At 45.2% G+C, this 20,220-nt stretch overlaps 1 protein-coding gene across 1 annotated transcript; it reads left to right on the top strand.

Annotated features, from left to right (window-relative positions):
* Positions 1-2,463: 2,463 nt before the first annotated feature.
* Positions 2,464-11,590, top strand: LOC129815227 (hyaluronidase-2-like). The gene is made up of 4 exons (XM_055868815.1): positions 2,464-2,708; positions 5,431-6,400; positions 9,090-9,179; positions 9,718-11,590. The coding sequence occupies exons 2-4, from the start codon at positions 5,447-5,449 to the stop codon at positions 10,108-10,110; spliced, it is 1,437 nt and encodes a 478-aa protein (XP_055724790.1). The 5' UTR covers positions 2,464-2,708; positions 5,431-5,446; the 3' UTR covers positions 10,111-11,590.
* Positions 11,591-20,220: the final 8,630 nt, after the last annotated feature.

The following is a 20,220-nucleotide window of genomic DNA, read 5'->3' as shown; positions in this document are numbered from 1 at the left end:
GGGATTGTCTTCTAATAATTAGTCTTGTAAAATAAGTCATCTTTATGCCTCAGAATTGATACCTAGTATAATACCTGATCCAACAACCTGTCAGTTTACCATTAAATTAAGGGATAGGGCGGAACTGACTCTTATGAGCATGAGAGGGAAGGAAGTACCTTCTGGTTTGTTTGAGCCCTAAGTCTAACTAACCCTAACCTTGGTGAGAGTGGTGAGTTATATTTTATTGAGTTCATGAGCCTGATGTCTATTTGGCATGGTTGCATGGGCGGGACAGAGGTGGGGTCTGTCAGAGGTTGAAATAAGATGTGAGGCTGGATCTCTGCATTTAACTACTGACACACTCAAGGGATTTACTGTTTACTGTTTATTTTGTATTGTTTATTTCACTTTTGTATAATATCTACCTCACTTGCTTTGGCAATGTTAACACATGTTTCCCATGCTAATAAAGCCTTTGAATTGAATTGAATTGAATTGTCAATGCAGGGGGACCCAGGACACTTTAGCCAACATTATAGGGAGGAAAGAAACTGGTCTGTACAACACATCCAGTCCTCTTCAGTGGATTTGCAAGGAAAAGGACTCTAGCCTCTGTTGGGTAAGTGGGAAAAACTTCAGAGACCGATTTATTCAACAATTGACTATCACATATTTGTCTGCATTCCTTTTTTTTTACTCCATTTCTTACTATGCATGTATCCATCATCTAAAAGTAATGTGCCCTACTCCTGAATCAATTACCCAAAGTTGATTACCAGTTGCATTTCAGACACCGTTTCTCATAGTCTGCTATGACAGGAGGCACATCACATTGATGCCTTTTGTAAAATGTCTAAACATATCACACCCAGGCCTCAGTGTGTTAAGTCATTTTAATTTGATAAAATTCCAATTTACTCTAACATTTATTTTCATGTGTTTTCAGCTTTTTCATAGTTGTTTCGTGTGTGTGTAGTCTATGCATGGGAGATTCTTGTCTAAAAGTTGTGAGTTTTGTTAGCATGCTATCAATTAGGGAGTGTAGCATAAAACAAATCCACCCCTAAACTTCCCCGGTAGAGTTTCTTCCTTCGTTAACTACTTCAAACTACAAAACACATTTCCACAACATCTTTGTCATTCTTCTCTGCACTGCACTGCCGTCCTCTCAAAAAACATTCTGTAAAATCCCCTCTGGTTTGCTGAATGATTTGTTCCTGTCAAGTATATTCCTGTCTGGATTTCACAACAGTGGACCCTAGGCCAGACTTCAAAGCACCACACATCTGTGCCTGTAGCTGCCTAGCTGTGTGTGGGTGGCATACTAAGGCACTGATTGCATTGCGGTAAATGCACTCTACTGTGGTCAATCATTCAATCAAATTAAATCTAACTTTATTTGTCACATGCGCCGAATACAACAAGTGTAGACTTTACCATGAAATGCTTACTTACAAGTCCTTAACCATAAGTGCAGTTCAAGAGGAGTTAAGAAAATATTTACCAAGTAGACTAAAATAAAAGTAATAATAAAAAGTAACACAATAAGAATAACAATAACGAGGCTATATACAATCAAATGTATTTATAAAGCCCCTTTTACATCCACAGTTGTCACAAAGTGGTTAAACAGAAACCCAGCCTAAAACCCCAAAGAGCAATTAAGCAATGAAGAGGTAGAAGCGCGGTGGCTTCACTACTACTGTAGTTTACCTCCAGGTGTGTGTTAGTAGCAATTCCTGATTACTGCCCGCTCCACAGGGCTTAGAGAGAGGGGAAGGCTTTAAACCATGGACATTCAATGGAGATAGACCAGACTACAGGCAGATACACCTGGCACTGATGTAAAGCAGGCATCATGCTTTCTAGAGGGTGAACTGCAGATGCGTGGATGTAGTTAGACAGCTTTAAGCTTTTTTGCTGTATGCTTTATTTCAGTTTCCTGAAAGATGTCAAAGAGTATGGCCACAGCTTTTCAATTACTGAAAAGTATCAGTAAGGACTACATTAAGATGACTGAATTATAACAAACACACAGTCTAAAAGTAGGATGTGCTCGTTTAAAGTGTACATCCACACTCCTGTAACACGTGGTATTTATAGACTAGCTAGTCTTTCAGTAGTTCAACTCAAGCAGTGCCAGTCACCCACATCTCTGCTATCTAAACCTACATAAACATAATTAATTGGATTGGTTCCTACATGTGACTATCTTAATTTAAAGAACACATTCTGGCGTGATATCCTACCCCTCAGCGAAATTGGAAGACTAAGCCACTATTGACATTTAAAGGGAGTAATCGTAAACAAACGTCAAACCAAAAACGCTACAAATACATTAGTATGGCTTTAACATACACATAAATATATATTGACATTAATTAGTCCAATGACATATGTATTACTCCTCATCAAGACGAAGTGACCTAAACATTGACGTCAATTTCTGAACGTATCCCCCCTTTCCCGTAGAATGGAACGAGCAGTTCTAAACTCGTAGCGCATCGTTTCTCTGCTTGGAACTGGGCGCGATGCGTTGTTTGGAAGATGGGATTTTCACGAAAAATGTATTGATTATAATATGTTATTAGCAAGAAGACTGGTGGAACATTTCCATCATGAGGAGATATGTATACCAGGATGTCGGCAGATTCTTCTATGTCGTTTTTTGTTTGAAACCACACTAGTGGAATAAACCGCTGTCCTGATCAAGTCGTCTGCTACAGGTCAGATTCCCTTGGTCAACTAGTGAAACTTGTGTTGCTACAGTAGCAAGTAGTGTAACATTATTGCACAGTTCGCAACTGTATCATTCAATTTCAGTTATTGTATTTGGCTACAATGTAATGAGTAAATGCAAGGACTGAAACTAGCTCGTGCTAACGGTGTGCGCGTGTTCAACTACATCGCGTATTCGTACTAGTTTGTGGAATTTGGTATGCATATAATTACTTATTTGATTAACGAATTAGCGAGTAATGATAATCATTCACATTGTCTGAAACTGGTGAGCTGGTTTGGTTATATATTTGAGTGTATTGTTCGATTCGTTTCGAGGCCAGCAGAAACACGAAAAACGGTAAAATGCAGTCATCAGTATTTTTTGGTCTACAGAAATAATCAGGGTTGGGGTGTAATCCGTTACATGTAAAGGATTACAAAACGGTAGCTAATTCGTTACATTACCAGCAAAAATATTGTGATCAGATTACAGATACTTTTGAAAAACTAGATGATTACTTCAAGGGTTACTTTTAAATTCAGAAAGGATGTTAGCGAAAAACATATTTTAGACTTGTTTTCTCAATGACATTCAAATCAGCATTGAAAAAAAAATACAATTTGTTCCACCTGAGCGAGTCTGACCACAAGTCAGAGACCACTATGATGACACACAAAATGTGTTTGATCGATCGCGGGAAAAGCGCAGGAATAGGCTTTTGAAGGCTACAGTCCAAGCTATGTCTTACAATGGTGCGACTACTGTCGGCATCCAAAGATGATCGAATTTGAACAAACGCTTGGAGGTGAGGATGACAGCAGTGGTGTAGTCTACGGTGATACGGATATAATTTATTATTGATATCTACATAGCGCATTGATTTGAATCACACGGCTCTCGTTTAGTTATTTGCTCCTTACGGATTGTGGTTGTTGTGCATGGCTGTTCACAAATCTAAATGTGTATTTGAACCCAATAATGGTTGAATTCAAGAAGTTTCAGTTTAGCAATCATTGTTTTTGAAACCGGTGGACATCCAGTGAAAAATACGCTCTTGCAACAGCGGCCTATGGAATAAAAGTGTTTTTTTTTATTGCTCAATCAAATTCATGCTGATAAAATAAAAATCCATAGGCCTAATGGACACATGCTCAAACTCGCACACTTTTGATAGACTTAAAGTGGCAATCTGTAGTTGCTACATACATTTTTGACTTATAGATTATATATATATCCATTTAATTCTTGAAGAATATAATTTATAATGACTCATGAGCTTAGTTCAACTGTTACACTCCATGAGAACCCAAAATATAATCTTGTTTTTCTCAAATGTTTGTAAATGTGAACAAACACTGTATAGCCTCATAACATGGTTAAAACAATACTTTTGATATCGTGGATGGTCAGTCCTTCCATCTGTAGCTCTGTCTATTAATCTGAGAGTGGTTACATTTCTCCAGGCCCATCCCTCAGCTTTTTACCAAAACAGAGGCGGGGTACCAATTTTGTTATTGTTTCATCTGTGGATTTGCCCATTAAACAGCTGCATATTATCAAGATATCAAAAAGTGTCACCAACAAAAAGGTCAACAATAGACCTGTAGCAAATGCAGCATATGGCATTCATTTTTCACATGTAAATAGCACTTTTCAGTAGTGCTCAAAGCATGCCATTCCATGAGGACAGCATTTATTTTTTAACTGGAATCAATGAGCCCAAGCAGTCCTCCATGACAACAAAATCATAAACAACAGAGTAGGGCAGGCTAATAAGTCCTTAGTTTTGGGGTTATGCTCAGGTAAAACTATTTGTCTAATCTATAATTCCATATTTCCAAGACCTATTCTTGAAGATCAAGGGGTATAACATTTATTAGAATGACTGGAATTCTGATAGACTTTGGTTTTTAATGTAAAGATGTAATTGACTCATATTATTTTATATGTAGTAGAAAGCGATGGGTTAGAAGAAGCCTACATAACCAACCCATAAAGTAACATTTTACATCCATATTTGGCCAGCTATGTAAACTTTAACATTGATTGATCCTGAAATAGATGTCGTTCAATTGGTAACATACATTTTTGTCTTCTTCTAATGTGTTTTAAGGGGGAAGTCATCTAAAAGTAACTGAATGTAATCAGATTACATGACTGAGTTTGGGTAATCCAAAAGTTACGTTACTGATTACAATTTTGGACAGGTAACTAGTAACTGTAACGGATTATATTTAGAAAGTAACCTACCCAACCCTGGAAATAATATATTATCTCTCCATGCATTGTCAGACAATTTTGTGTCTGTCTTTTGTTTGTGTTTTTTACTGCAGTGCTACATGACCTTCCAACAATGTTAGTATGAAGAGTAGTACCAAGATACTCTCTTAAATTTCAGAGATATCCTACAAGCTAGCCCTGTCATAATGGTTGGCAATCTCCCACCATATGTGTGCCAATCAGTGTTGTGAAAGGAAGTTAATGTTGATTTGAAGTTGAAAACACACACACTCTGCTCAAGGCGTATTATTACATACCACAGTTAGAAATGGTTTGTGAGGGCACCTGGAGAAATGTATATTAAGTAAACATGCCATTTCATTCAGTAAAAATAGCTCGTATCACTGCCAAATTATATAGTCTACAGAGAAACTGAGTAACTGGAGAGACTCATTTCCTAGGCTGTGATTGTAAAGAGCTACATTGACATTGTGTCTCTCTTCCAGGGCAGAGAAGGTGGCCATGGGGGTAGCGCCTCACTCTCTCCTGGCCCTGACTGGCCAGCTGCCCTGGCTGCTGCTCCTGGCTCTGCTCACTCCCTGGAATGTCCTCGGAGCTGAAGAACTGAAGCCCACTAGATGTCCCATGTTCTCCCAGAAGCCTTTGCTCCTCGCCTGGAATGCCCCGACAGAGGACTGCCGCCCCCGGCACGGTGTGCGTTTCCCACTGGAGCAGTTCCAGATTGTGGCGTCGCCCAACGAGGGCTTTGTCAGACAAAACCTCACCATCTTCTATAAGGACCGGTTAGGGCTGTATCCGTATTATGAGCGGGACGGCACCGCAGTGAACGGTGGGCTCCCACAGGCCGCCAGCCTCACGCAGCACTACGAGAAGATGCCCGAAGGTGTTCACAAGTACATAAGTGAACCAAACGCCAAAGGCCTTGCCGTCATTGATTGGGAGGAGTGGCGTCCGCTGTGGATCCGCAACTGGGACGTCAAGGACGTATACCGGAACCAATCCCGGCAACTGGTGGCCAACAAAAACCTGGAGTGGCCCCTGGAGCGCGTGGGGAAAGTGGCCCAGCAGGAGTTTGAGCTGTCTGCCCGGAAATTCATGCTGGAGACCTTGCGGCTGGCCAAGAGCCTGCGGCCCAACCAGCTGTGGGGGTTCTACCTGTTTCCAGACTGCTACAACCATGACTACCGGAGCGGCCTGGAGAACTACACTGGCCGCTGCCCTGACGTGGAGGTGGCCCGCAATGACCAGCTGACCTGGCTATGGACTGAGAGCACGGCTCTATTCCCATCTGTCTACATGAGCACAGTGCTGCGCTCCACCATGTTTGGGCGGCAGTTTGTCCGCAACCGGGTGAAGGAGGGGATGCGTCTGGCATCGGCGGGTGACGGGCTGGCACGGCCTGTTTTTGTCTATACCCGGCCTACTTATGCCAACGAGCTGACTCCGCTGACTGAGGTGAGAGGGCCCATGTTATAGGCCTGATTCTGTCCCTATACTGTAGATATGATTAGTCTACTCATCATGACCATAACTTGTGCTATGCAGAGACCTGATATCTCTGATTTTGTTATTCCGGTAAGAAATCAATCAGACACACTATAGCTTTGAAATTCTCAGCTGCCTCTTACCACAACTGTTATTTTTTTGTCGAAAGTGTGTGAGACTGAATTAACCCTGATGTACACTACTGGTCAAAAGTTTTAGAATACCTACTCATTCAAGGGTTTGTCTTTATTTTTACTATTTCCGACATTGTAGAATAACCAAAAAAGTGTTAAACAAATCAAAATATATTTTATATTTGAGATTTTTCAAATAGCAACTCTTTGCTATATATTTTGATTTGTTGAACAATTTTTTGGTTACTACATGATTCCATATGTGTTATTTCATAGTTTTTATGTCTTCACTATTATTCTACAATGTAGAAAATAGTAAAAATAACACATATGGAATCATGTAGTAACCAAAAAAGTGTTCAACAAATCACGTTTTAACATGTTAACCAAGAGTGCGGTCTGAGTGACATACTATAGTCTGTCAGTCCCCTCTGGTCTTACAAGGCAAGTATTACTCTAACCAGGGCCTAAAAATATAGGGCTGGTGGATTTACAGACACAGATTAAGCCTAGTCCTGGTCTTAAAAGCGTTCTTGTGTGGCTCAGTTGGTAGAGCATGGCGCTTGCAACGCCAGGGTTGTGGGTTAAATTCCCACGGGGGGACCAGGGTTCAATTCCCATGGGGGGACCAGGATGAATATGTATGAACTTTCCAATTTGTAAGTCGCTCTGGATAAGAGCGTCTGCTAAATGACTTAAATGTAAATGTAAATGTTCTCAATGAAGATTCTCTATTGACCATGGTATTTATTTCAGGACTAAGCTTAAAGGGATACTTCAGGATTTTGGAAATAGAGCCCTTTATCTACTTCCCTAGAGTCTGATGAACTCGTGGATGCCATTTTTATGTCTCTCCGTGCAGTTTGAAGTAGGTTGTTAATTACTCATGCTAGTAGATACCCATAGACTTCCAGTCATTGTGCTAACACTAGTTAGCATTGGCTCACAAAACGACCTCTTATTTCCTTCATACTAGACACAGAGACAAACAAATGGTATCCACAAGTTCATCTGACTCTGGGGAGTAGATAAAGGGCCTCATTGACAAAAATCCCAAAGTATCCCTTTAACTTGTGTCTGGGAAACCGGCCCATGAGGATCTGAATGCTTTGTTGTCTGGATCGTATTGTGTTAAAGAAAGCCAGGCTAATATGTCAGGGCTAAATATAGAACATTTACATGTCCACACACACTCCTACATGACCAGGCTTCGCATGTCCAGCAACAGAGTTGCCTGTGTTTCCCCAGAAACCTAAATATGTCTCTCTGCGGTTTCTACACCAAATATAATTACCCTTGGCGAACTTTCCAATAACACGCACATGCACTAATCTGGAGTACACACACACACCCATTGCGCACAAAATACTGTATCTCAAGCAGCAACTGATTCTTACCCACACCAGAGTCATGAATGAATTGATTGGGCCATAGTAGAGCCATTAGCCTAGTCTAAATAATTCCCTTCGCTCTTTAATGTCCAGTTTTGTTCTGTTTAGGACAAATGCATGCAGGAAGACAGACTGTCCCCAAGTTCAAGTTAATTTCGTGTGCATGCATGCGTGCGTGCGTGTGAATGTGCTGTTCAACCACTCTGTTGAAAACCCTGTGGAAAAACTCCACTGCTCGTCTGAAGAGTGACGTTTGTTCGCTGGTTCCCATTTCTGTCAGCAGTTTTCATTACATTTCCTGCAGCTGTTTCACCAAGGGATAGATGAGGGGAGTTAGACAAATTCACTGTAGTAGTGAGTCAAGAGACAATTGGAAATAGATTACTGACAGAATATATTTAAATGAGAGGTTGGTTGTGTGTGTGCTGAAGGGGTGCGGTTGGAGAGGTTGGTACTAATGTGTGTGCTGTGAGGTTTGTTGTGTGTGTGTGGATGAATAAATTGCTGTCAGGCAGCCTGGGTATCAGTGTTTACTTTCCCACTGGACCACTCTTCACACAGACACACTGAATGAGAGAGGGAGAGACAGAAGGTGTGTTTGTAGGATTATTCTGAATGAACGAGAGATCATGGTTAGCCTATATATTGTATCATGCTTCATTTCTTACTTTGAGTGTGTCTGAAGCCTCCATAAGGATGTGTCGGAGTGAAAGGATGTGCGTGGGAGAGTGACACATCTGTGTTTAAACCAGGGAGTAAAGAGATATGTGTCAGTTCCTCTGACATTCTTTTCTGAATCACCATCTTTTCCATATAATGTGACGTCATCTACATGAAGTGTAAAGGGTGTGGGTCAGCTCAGCTGGTCAGTGTTAAAGAAATGATTAAATTATGTGTGTGTTCCTGTTCATAGAGGGTGGTGCATGTGTTTCAGATCGATTACAGTTAATGTCACTGTAGTCAGCCACTGCAGACTGACTGAACTACAAATCACCTGACGTCATGATGACAACTCATTATGATTTGACGGGTCGTCGCCGACTGCAATGTAGTCGATCTCAAACATGGCTAGTATGTTCATAATGGGCTGCCAACTTCCATACTGAACTTGTGTGTGTGATTGTGTGTGTGCAGACAGACCTGGTGTCCACTATTGGGGAGAGTGTAGCCCTCGGAGCATCTGGGGTCATCATCTGGGGAGACCATACCTACGCCAGCAGCAATGTGAGTGTTCTCATCACTCAAGCTGTTTAATCATTCAATATTATGCATAGCCTAGTTTGAGTCCTCTGTCTGGTGTTCCCCTCTGTAACATACTTACGGCTGCAGCAATGGGAGTGTTCTCCCTGAAGATTCCCTGTTCCCAACATAATGACAAACTATGCATAATCTATGAATGTTCAAATTGGTGTGTTTCCCAAACGGCACCCTGTTCCCTACGTAGTGCACTACTTTTGACCAGGGCCCTGTAGAGAATAGGCTGCCATTTGGGGGACACACCTATTTGATCATTCATAGATTATGCCTAGTTTGAGTCATCAGTCTGGTGTTCCCCTCTGTAGCTACTATGTAATGACTATTTCCTGTCTATCCACATTAAATGCTAACATGTGTTGGTGTCTCTGTTTGCCCCGTATCACACTTGACCTCTAATTCCCCACTTTGTTTTTGTCTGAGTTTCTCATTTCCATTCTGAGTCTGTGCCTCTGTCTCACTCTGTGGGTATATGTGTGTGTCGCTGTATGTGTGTCTCTCTCTCCAGGCCAGCTGCTCCAGTCTGAGTGAGTACCTCCGCGGTCCACTGGGCCGGTACCTATTCAATGTCTCCACAGCAGCAGAACTGTGCAGTCAGAAGTTGTGCGGCTTCCATGGCCGCTGCCTGCGCAAACACTCAGACACTGATGCCTACCTGCACCTCAGCCCCCTCACCCACAGCATCAGCAGCCAGGGGGGGAGGCTGAAGGTGACTGGGCAACTAAGCCAGGGGGAGCTGGCTGGGTACCGTCAACACTTCCAGTGCCAGTGCTACAGTGGGTACAAGGGCGAGGGCTGTGCCCAGGGAGAGCTGGGGAAGAGTGGTGCTGCCCCTGTCTGGAAAGTCTGGTCTGTGCTGACTCTGCTGCTCCCTCTGGGGCTTCTCACTGTGCGCCACTGAGGCTGGGAGGAGCAGGCGCTGACACTGTGCAATATGGGGGAAGCCATCACCACCACACCTTGGTCCTGGTTCTAGTCCTGGCCTCTACTGGTGCTCAGGGGGCTTCCTGGTCAGGGATGGGCACTAGCTGCTCTGTGGGACTGATCCATGGAGGAGAGGACATGGGAGTGCCTGCTTCTCAACACGACGAAGGAAGGAGGGGACTGAAGATACCCCTCAGTACCCTCCAGTTACCCACACAAGCGAAAGGGACAGCATTTGAAGTTGGCAAAACAACAGGCCTTCTATTTTGACTTGATGTTATTAGTGAGTGGGTGCGCTGCAGGTGTGGCAGAAATGAAGGTCCATACTGTAGTGATCTATCCCTCCCTTCACCAGAGCTGGAAGACAGCTGTAGCTAACAGCCATAACTAGAACTAAGATGCCTGCAAGGTGTATGAATGCTAACCAGCTGTATTATTGAGTTTGTGTGTGTCTAAGTGAACTGTCGTTAGTTAGAAGTGTACTGGGGTTAATAGTTCGACTGTAGTTTGTTAGAATGTGCCTCTTTTTACTTATGTTGAAACTTATGAGAGTTGAATCTTCAACAACAGAGAAGCTAACGCATCACACAAGAATGCTACTTTTCTACGAAGAGACTGCCACTGTGAAGATTCTGTCCAAAGAGACCTGTGCTGTGCTTGGGTAGTCCTACCTCTCGGCTAGACGGCTACACCCTTACCCAATTCTTATCTGGTCCAACTGCAGATACGTCGAGGAAAATCAACAGCAATTTTCAGCACCTTTTTGTAATGGTCTCTTTTTCTATGGTCAAATTTTTTTTATGCCTCTAATGTTGCTGTGGAAAATAACTGGAATATTTGGAAAAGACTGCTTCATTTGAAAATTCATGACCTTCAGTAAAGCTTAGCATTGTGGCAAGGAACTAATTTCATCTACATAGCTGTCTGTGTCACACGCGGACTGCTTTTGCAACACTTCAGCACCTCAGTCACATCAACAAGAAACGACTAATCTAAGAATGTGTAAGAAATGTTTGTAGTCCACAACATGTTCTTTGACATTTGTTAACACACCACTCATCTGCACAGATGACAGTGCGTTGTGCCTGTCCAACGAGTGTGTTTGGCCTAACGTGTCTGTGGTCATCATCCTTATTGTCATGATTCTTATTCTGGTGCATCTACATTTTCTGTGTTGATGTTTTGTGAGGATTGTAAACCAAAGCTGAAAGCACTTTCGCTCATTTTGTCTTTACTCTATTCTGCCTTCTGTTGCCTGAAACCAAATTCCTTAGAAAATGGCTTTGTCCTCTCGTAGGCTTCTTCAGGGGGCCTCCATGGGCCTCAGTGAGGGTCTGTCGTTTTCACTGCTCTTATTTATGTCCCAAACATGCTTCTCATTTACTCTCCTACATGTGCATTGGATGTAATTGTAATTAGTCGTTTCTTTTTATTACATTAAACTTGAAATATGAGAAGGCTCTCACTGAATTTGTATCTTGGAGCTGTTGTGCTGCCGTTATTAACATCATGGTGGGTCAGAGTTCACAATGACATTCCACGTGTTGCAAACACAGTGAGCAGTTTGACATTTTGGAAAAGCATCTTTTAACCATTCATGGTCAGTACAGTGACACATTTAGTTGGATTTAATGGCATCAGAAAAATAAGGGAAAAGGCGATACTTAATCAGTTGCACAACTGGATGCATTCACCCAACCCCTCAATCAGAGAAGTGCAGGGGACTGCCTTAATCGACGTCCACGTCATCGCCTCATAGGTGCCCGGGGAGCAGGCTGCAACGTGTCTGGTAAGGTTTTCACGTGAAGGCCTTTGCACCTTGGTAACTTGCTGTCCTGAGTCACCTACCTCTGTGTCTTGCCAACATTTCACTTTTCCTCTTTTTCCCCTCCATTTTTGGGGATCTCTTCCATGTATAAGGGGGGTAATCTCATGGTGCCAAAAGCAATATTATTGTGCTAGGAGTACAGAGAAAGCCTTGTTTTATAACTAAAACCAGACTTCGAGGCCCCCCCAATCTTCCAGTTCCAACCCTCCAGGAGGAAGGGTAGTGCTGTTCACTCATTCAACAGCATCCAAATATTTTGGCACATGTAATACTATTGATGCGTGTACAGTTGGACTATTAAAGGCTATGTGTGGCCAAGATGTGAATTCCATAAATCAATAGACTGAATGCAAGACTGCTGTTACTGTAGTTGGTAGGTAAACAATCATTAACAAACATGTTACTAAAGCCCTATAACATCTCAGCCAATTCACAGGACCTTTATATCATTTTTAGATTGATAGGAAAATGTCAATCAAATCAAACTATTTGTCACATGTGCCGAATACATGTGACATGCTTACTTACAAGCCCTTAACCAACAGTGCAGTTCAAGAAGAGTTAAGAAAATATTAACCAAATAAACTAAAGTAAAAAAATATATAAAAAATAATTAAAAGTAACAAAATAACAATAACAAGGCTATATACAGGGGGTACTGGTACCGAGTCAGTGTGTGGGGTACAGGTTAGTTGAGGTAATTTGTTAATGTACAGTTGAAGTCGGAAGTTTACATACACTTAGATTGGAGTCATTAAAACTTGTTTTTCAACCACTCCACAAATTTCTTGTTAATTAACAAACTATAGTTTTGGCAAGTCGGTTAGGACATCTACTTTGTGCATGACACAAGTCATTTTTCCAACAATTGTTTACAGACAGATTATTTTACTTTTAATTGTCACGAATCCCGCCGAGGATGGTGCCTCTTCCTGTTCGGGCGGGGCTCGGCGGTCGTCGTCACCGGCCTACTAGCTGCCATCGTTTCTTTCGTTTTGGTTTCTGTTAATTTGGGCTGATTGGGTGCACCTGTTTTAGTTTAGGTTGGTTGGGTAGGATATATAAGGTTAGGTAGCCCGCTGGCTGTTGTGCGGGCTTACTTACTGTTACGTTGGTGTAGGATTCTTGTAGTGGATTTTATTAGTTTCCTCGGAACAGTTTAGTCTGGTGTTATTTGGACTTTTCTGATGTGCCCGTATGTGTTAGGGCAGGATTTCCCGTGTATTGGAAAATAAATCCACGTACCTTAACTGTGCTCTCTGCGTTTGACTCCATTCCACCCAACACTCCTAGAAGCTCTGACAGAAGCCCGCACCATCTATGGAGTCAGCAGGAGCCACGACCACCCCTCTCCCAACTATGGAGGAGCGTGTCCAGCATCATACAGCTGTACTTCAGCGTATCGGATCAGCGATGGACATGATGATGGAGAGGATGGAACGATGGGAGAGGAGTGGTCTCCCGACGCCCCCTACAGCTCCCCTGCAGACGACACAACCCACTCCCACAGGGTCATCGGCTGGGACCAGCTCTTTGCGTCTCACCCCACCGAAGGAGTACGATGGAGCAGCGGCTGGTTGCCAGGGGTTTTTGCTCCAGCTTGAGCTATACCTGGCTACCGTGCGTCCGACTCCCTCGGAGGAAGAGAGGGTAAGCCTCCTTGTCTCCTGTTTATCGGGGAGAGCCCTGGACTGGGCCAACGCGGTATGGAACAGCCCAGACTCTGCTCGGGACCATTATGCAGAGTTCACCCGTCGGTTTCGGGCTGTGTTCGACCACCCACCAGAGGGCCGAGCGGCGGGTGAGCGTCTGTTCCACCTGAGACAGGAGACGAGGAGCGCCCAGGAGTTCGCTTTAGAGTTCCGGACTTTGGCTGCTGGAGCGGGGTGGAATGACAGGGCCTTAATAGATCATTACCGTTGTAGCCTTCGGGAGGACGTCCGTCGGGAGCTAGCTTGTCGGGACACCACACTATCTCTAGATGAACTGATCGACATGTCGATTCGACTGGATAACCTGCTAGCTGCCCGCGGGCGTTCAGAGGGGGTCCTGTCCATTCCACCTCCCAGCTCTCCCGCTCCAACTCCAATGGAGTTGGGAGGAGCTGCATCTAGGGGGACCGGAGGAGGTGGCTCTTCCTGCACCTACTGTGGCCGGAGAGGACACACTTCGGACCGGTGCTGGAGGAGTCCATCTGGGAGTCGGGATGGCAGGCGGAATACTCCTCGGCCACCTCAGGTGAGTAGGCACAAGACTCACCCAGAGCTCCCTGTAGGTCATATGTTTTTGGTTATTTTTTTCCCTGCGTTTTTCCCCTCTCTTCAGCATAAGGCGCTAGTCGACTCAGGCGCAGCTGGGAGTTTTATGGATCGCGGACTCGCCCGTAGGTTGGGTATTCCGTTGGTGCAGATAGACCCTCCTTTCCCTGTGCACTCCCTAGATAGCCGACCGTTAGGGTCAGGACTGGTCAGGGAGGCCACGATTCCGCTGGACATGGTAACCCAGGGGAATCATAGGGAGCAGATCAGTTTTTACCTTATTGATTCACCTGGTTTTCCAGTGGTATTGGGGATTCCCTGGCTAGCCATTCACAATCCCCTCATTTCCTGGCGACAGGGAGCTCTTCAGGGGTGGTCAGACGAGTGTTCAGGTAGGTGTGTGGGAGTTTCCATCGGTGCCACATCGGTGGAGAGTTCAGACCAGGTTTCCACTGTGCGCATTCCCCCAGAATATGCCGATTTGGCTATCGCTTTTAGTAAGAAGGAAGCGACTAAATTACCCCCTCATCGACGGTGGGATTGCGTGATAAACCTTCAGGAGAACGCTGCACTTCCCAGGAGTCACGTGTACCCTTTGTCACAGGAGGAGACGTTGGCTATGGAGACATATGTCACGGAAGCTCTGGGACAGGGGTTCATTCGGCCCTCCATGTCACCCGCTTCCTCGAGTTTCTTTTTTGTGAGAAAAAAGGAGGGAGGACTGCGTCCGTGCATTGATTATCGAGGTCTAAATTCAATCACAGTGGGATTTAGTTATCCACTACCTCTTATCGCTACGGCGATGGAATCATTCCACGGAGCGCGTTTTTTCACAAAACTGGATCTCAGGAGCGCGTATAATCTGGTGCGTATTCGGGGAGGAGACGAGTGGAAAACAGCGTTTAGTACCACATCAGGCCACTATGAGTACCTCGTCATGCCGTATGGGTTAAAGAATGCTCCAGCCGTTTTCCAATCCTTTGTAGATGAGATTCTCAGAGACTTGCAGGGGCTGGGTGTGGTAGTATATATTGATGACATCTTGATCTATTCGGCCACACGCGCTGCTCATGTCTCCTTGGTGCGCAGGGTGCTTGGGCGACTGCTGGAGCATGACTTATACGTCAAGGCTGAGAAATGTGTGTTCTCCAAACCAGCCGTTTCCTTCCTGGGTTATCGCATTTCCACCTCGGGGGTGAGGATGGAGTGTGACCGCGTAAACGCCGTGCGTAATTGGCCGACTCCAACCACGGTAAAGGAGGTGCAGCGGTTTTTAGGGTTTGCCAATTACTACCGGAGGTTTATCCGGGGTTTTGGTCAAGTGGCGGCACCAATTACCTCACTGCTAAAGGGGGGGCCGGTGCGTTTACGGTGGTCGGCTGAGGCAGATGGAGCCTTCAACCAGTTGAAGGCAAGGTTTACTGAAGCTCCCGTGTTGGCGCATCCGGACCCTTCGTTAGCGTTCATAGTGGAGGTGGATGCGTCCGAGGCTGGTGTTGGAGCCGTGCTATCCCAGCGCTCGGGCGCGCCACCGAAGCTCCGTCCCTGTGCTTTTTTTTCTAAGAAGCTGGAGCCGGCGGAGCGGAACTATGATGTGGGGGATCGGGAGTTACTAGCTATGGTAAAAGCCCTGAAAGTGTGGAGACACTGGCTTGAGGGGGCCAAATACCCTTTTCTCATCTGGACTGACCACCGAAATCTGGAGTATATCCGAGAGGCGAAGAGACTGAGTCCGCGTCAGGCTAGGTGGGCCATGTTTTTTACTCGTTTTAGATTTAAGATCTCTTACCGACCAGGTTCCCTTAACACCAAGGCTGACGCGCTGTCACGTCTGTATGACACGGATGACCGGTCCATCGATCCGACTCCCATCCTTCCAGCCTCGTGTCTGGTGGCCCCGGTGGTATGGGAGGTGGACGCGGACATCGAGCGGGCGTTAAGGGTAGAACCTGTGCCATCCCAGTGTCCTACTGGCCGTAAGTACGTACCGCTTGGTGTTCATGATCGTTTGATTCGGTGGGCTCATACACTACCTTCTTCGGGTCATCCGGGGATTGAGAGAACAGTGCGGGATCTTAGGAGGAAATACTGGTGGCCCACCTTGGCTAAGGACGTGAGACTCTATGTCTCTTCCTGCTCGGTATGCGCACAGAGTAAGGCTCCTAGGCACCTACCGAGAGGGAAGTTACAACCCCTCCCGGTTCCACAACGTCCATGGTCTCATTTATCGGTAGATTTCCTGACTGATCTTCCTCCTTCTCAGGGGAACACTACCGTTTTGGTCGTTGTGGATCGGTTTTCTAAGTCCTGTCGTCTCCTTCCATTGCCTGGTCTCCCTACGGCCCTACAGACTGCGGAGGCTCTTTTTACTCATGTCTTCCGGCATTACGGGGTGCCAGAGGACATCGTATCTGATCGAGGTCCCCAGTTCACGTCCCGGGTATGGAGGGCGTTTATGGAGCGTCTGGGGGTCTCGGTCAGCCTTACCTCTGGGTATCACCCTGAAAGTAATGGGCAGGTAGAACGGGTGAACCAGGAAGTGGGTAGGTTTCTGAGGTCGTATTGCCAGGACCGGCCTGGAGAATGGGCAAGGTATGTTCCGTGGGCGGAGTTGGCCCAGAATTCACTCCGCCACTCCTCAACTAACATGTCGCCATTCGAGTGCGTATTGGGGTACCAGCCGGTCCTGGCTCCGTGGCATCAGAGCCAGACTGAAGCTCCTGCGGTGGAGGAGTGGGTCCAGCGCTCTAGAGAGACCTGGCGGGCAGTCCAGGCCTCTCTCAGGCAGGCCAGTGAGCGTCAGAAGAGGAGCGCTGACCGCCACCGCAGTGAGGCCCCTGTGTTCGCACCAGGGGACAGGGTCTGGCTCTCGACCCGAAACCTGCCCCTCCGCCTGCCCTGCCGGAAGCTGGGGCCGCAGTGTGTAGGGCCATTTAAAGTCCTGAGGAGGATAAACGAGGTGTGTTATAGATTACAACTCCCCTCTTATTATCGTATTAACCCCTCGTTTCATGTGTCTCTCCTCAGGCCGGTGGTAGCTGGTCCCCTTCAGGAAGGTGAGGTGCCGGAGGTCCCTCCGCCCCCTCTGGATATCGAGGGGTCCCCGGCGTACGCTGTACGAGCTATTCTGGACTCGAGACGCCGGGTGAGGGGCCTGCAGTACCTCGTTGACTGGGAGGGGTACGGTCCGGAGGAGAGGTGCTGGGTACCTGGGAAGGATATTTTAGATCCTTCCCTCTTGGCTGATTTCCACCGTCGCCACCCGGATTGTCCTGCGCCTCGCCCTCCGGGTCGTCCTCGAGGCCGGGGTCGGCGCGCTGCGGGAGCCGCGCGTCAGGGGGGGGGTACTGTCACGAATCCCGCCGAGGATGGTGCCTCTTCCTGTTCGGGCGGGGCTCGGCGGTCGTCGTCACCGGCCTACTAGCTGCCATCGTTTCTTTCGTTTTGGTTTCTGTTAATTTGGGCTGATTGGGTGCACCTGTTTTAGTTTAGGTTGGTTGGGTAGGATATATAAGGTTAGGTAGCCCGCTGGCTGTTGTGCGGGCTTACTTACTGTTACGTTGGTGTAGGATTCTTGTAGTGGATTTTATTAGTTTCCTCGGAACAGTTTAGTCTGGTGTTATTTGGACTTTTCTGATGTGCCCGTATGTGTTAGGGCAGGATTTCCCGTGTATTGGAAAATAAATCCACGTACCTTAACTGTGCTCTCTGCGTTTGACTCCATTCCACCCAACACTCCTAGAAGCTCTGACATTAATTCACTGTATCACAATTCCAGTGGGTCAGAAGTTTACATACACTAAGTTGACTGTGCCTTTAAACAGCTTTGAAAATTCCAGAAAATGATGTCATGGCTTTAGAAGCTTCTGATAGGCTAATTGACATAATTTGAGTCAATTGGAGGTGTACCTGTGGATGTATTTCAAGGCCTACCTTCAAACTCTGTGCCTCTTTGCTTGACATCATGGGAAAATCAAAAGAAATCAGCCAAGACCTCAGAAAAAAATTGTAGACCTCCACAAGTCTGGTTCATCATTGGGAGCAATTTCCAAACGCCTGAAGGTACCACGTTCATCTGTACAAACAATAGTACGTAAGTATAAACACCATGGGACCACACAGCCGTCATACCGCTCAGGAAGGAGACGTGTTCTGTCTCCTAGAGATGAACATACTTTGGTGCGAAAAGTACAAATCAATCCCAGAACAACAGCAAAGGACCTTGTGAAGATGCTGGAGGAAACAGGTACAAAAGTATCTACATCCACAGTAAAACGTGTCCTACATCGACATAACCTTAAATGCCGCTCAGCAAGGAAGAAGCCACTGCTCTAAAACCGCCATAAAAAATCCAGACTACGGTTTGCAACTGCACATGGAGACAAAGATCGTACTTTTTGGAGAAATGTCCTCTGGTCTGATGAAACAAAAATAGAACTGTTTGGCCATAATGACCATGGTTATGTTTGGAGGAAAAAGGGGGAGGCTTGCAAGCCGAAGAACACCATCCCAACCGTGAAGCACGGGGGTGGCAGCATCCTGTTGTAGGGGTGCTTTGCTGAAGGAGGGACTGGTGCACTTCACAAAATAGATGGCGTCATGAGGCAGGAAAATTATGTGGATATATTGAAACAACATCTCAAAACATCAGTCAGGAAGTTAAAGCTTGGTCGTAAATGGGTCTTCCAAATGGACAATGACCCAAAGTTGTGGCAAAATGGCTTAAGGACAACAAAGTAAAGGTATTGGAGTGGCCATCAAAAAGGAATGACCTCAATCCTATAGTTTGTGGGCAGAACTGAAAAAGCGGGTCCGAGCAAGGAGGCCTGCAAACCTGACTCAGTTACTCCAGCTCTGTCAGGAGGAATGGGCCAAAATTCACCCAACTTATTGTGGGAAGCTTATGGGAGGCTACCTAAAACGTTTGACCCAAGTTAAACAATTTAAAGGCAATGCTACCAAATACTAATTGAGTATATGTAAACTTCTGACCCACTGGGAATGTGATGAAATAAATAAAAGCTGAAATAAATCATTCTCTCTACTATTATTCGGACATTTCACATTCTTAAAATAATGTAGTGATCCTATTTGACCTAAGACAAGGAATCTTTACAAAGATTAAATGTCAGGAATTGTGAAAAACTGAGTTTAAATGTATTTGGCAGCAGTGTACAAAACAAATGGGGGGGGGATCAATGTAAATAGTCCAGTGGCCATTTGATTAATTGTTCTGCAGTCTTATGGCTTGGGGGTAGAAGCTGCTGAGGAGCCTTTTGGTCCTAGACTTGGTGCTCCGGTACAGCTTGCTGTGCGGTAGCAGAGAAAACAGTCTACGCCTCGGGTGACTGGAGTCTCTGACAATTTAATGGGCTTTCCTCTGACACCGCCTATTATATAGGTCCTGGATGGCAGGAAGCTTGGCCCCAGTGATGTACTGGGCCGTACGCACTACCCTCTGTAGCGCCTTACGGTCAGATGCTAAGCAGTTAATCCATACTTCTGACCTTTTTCAGTGAACGTTGCCTTCTTATACAGGCTTTTTTGTATATGTGAGAGTATACTGTATGGTATGAATTGTTTAGAAAGAGAAGCCATCTTAAATAAATACGAGTTAAATGTAAGAGAAGAAAACCAAGGCATTGTGAAACGCCAGGTGTGGATGGTGAGAGATGAACACAATACCATCCTCTAATCTGTCATTATACAAGCGTGGACCACAATGATGCTCTGTTTTTACTCCAAGTGGACATTTTGGAACAAAAAGTTTAGAGTGTTTTTTTATTACACCATCTCTTTGTTTTATTGGTCATCAACATCTGTTTCATTGTTCATTTCCAAAATGTTACAAAAGAGGTAAGAGTATGAATATACTATAAAGTATGCATGCAAGCTTCCTAACTGCTTCAATAACAAAATGTTGAAGGATATTTGAATATGTATGCCTGGTCCTATAGACATTCTTCAGTGGGGATTCGATACAGGAAACAAGATAACAAAA

Source organism: Salvelinus fontinalis, chromosome 18 (assembly GCF_029448725.1).
Source record: "Salvelinus fontinalis isolate EN_2023a chromosome 18, ASM2944872v1, whole genome shotgun sequence".
NCBI lineage: Eukaryota > Metazoa > Chordata > Actinopteri > Salmoniformes > Salmonidae > Salvelinus > Salvelinus fontinalis.
This window is presented reverse-complemented; position numbering and strand designations above follow the sequence as displayed.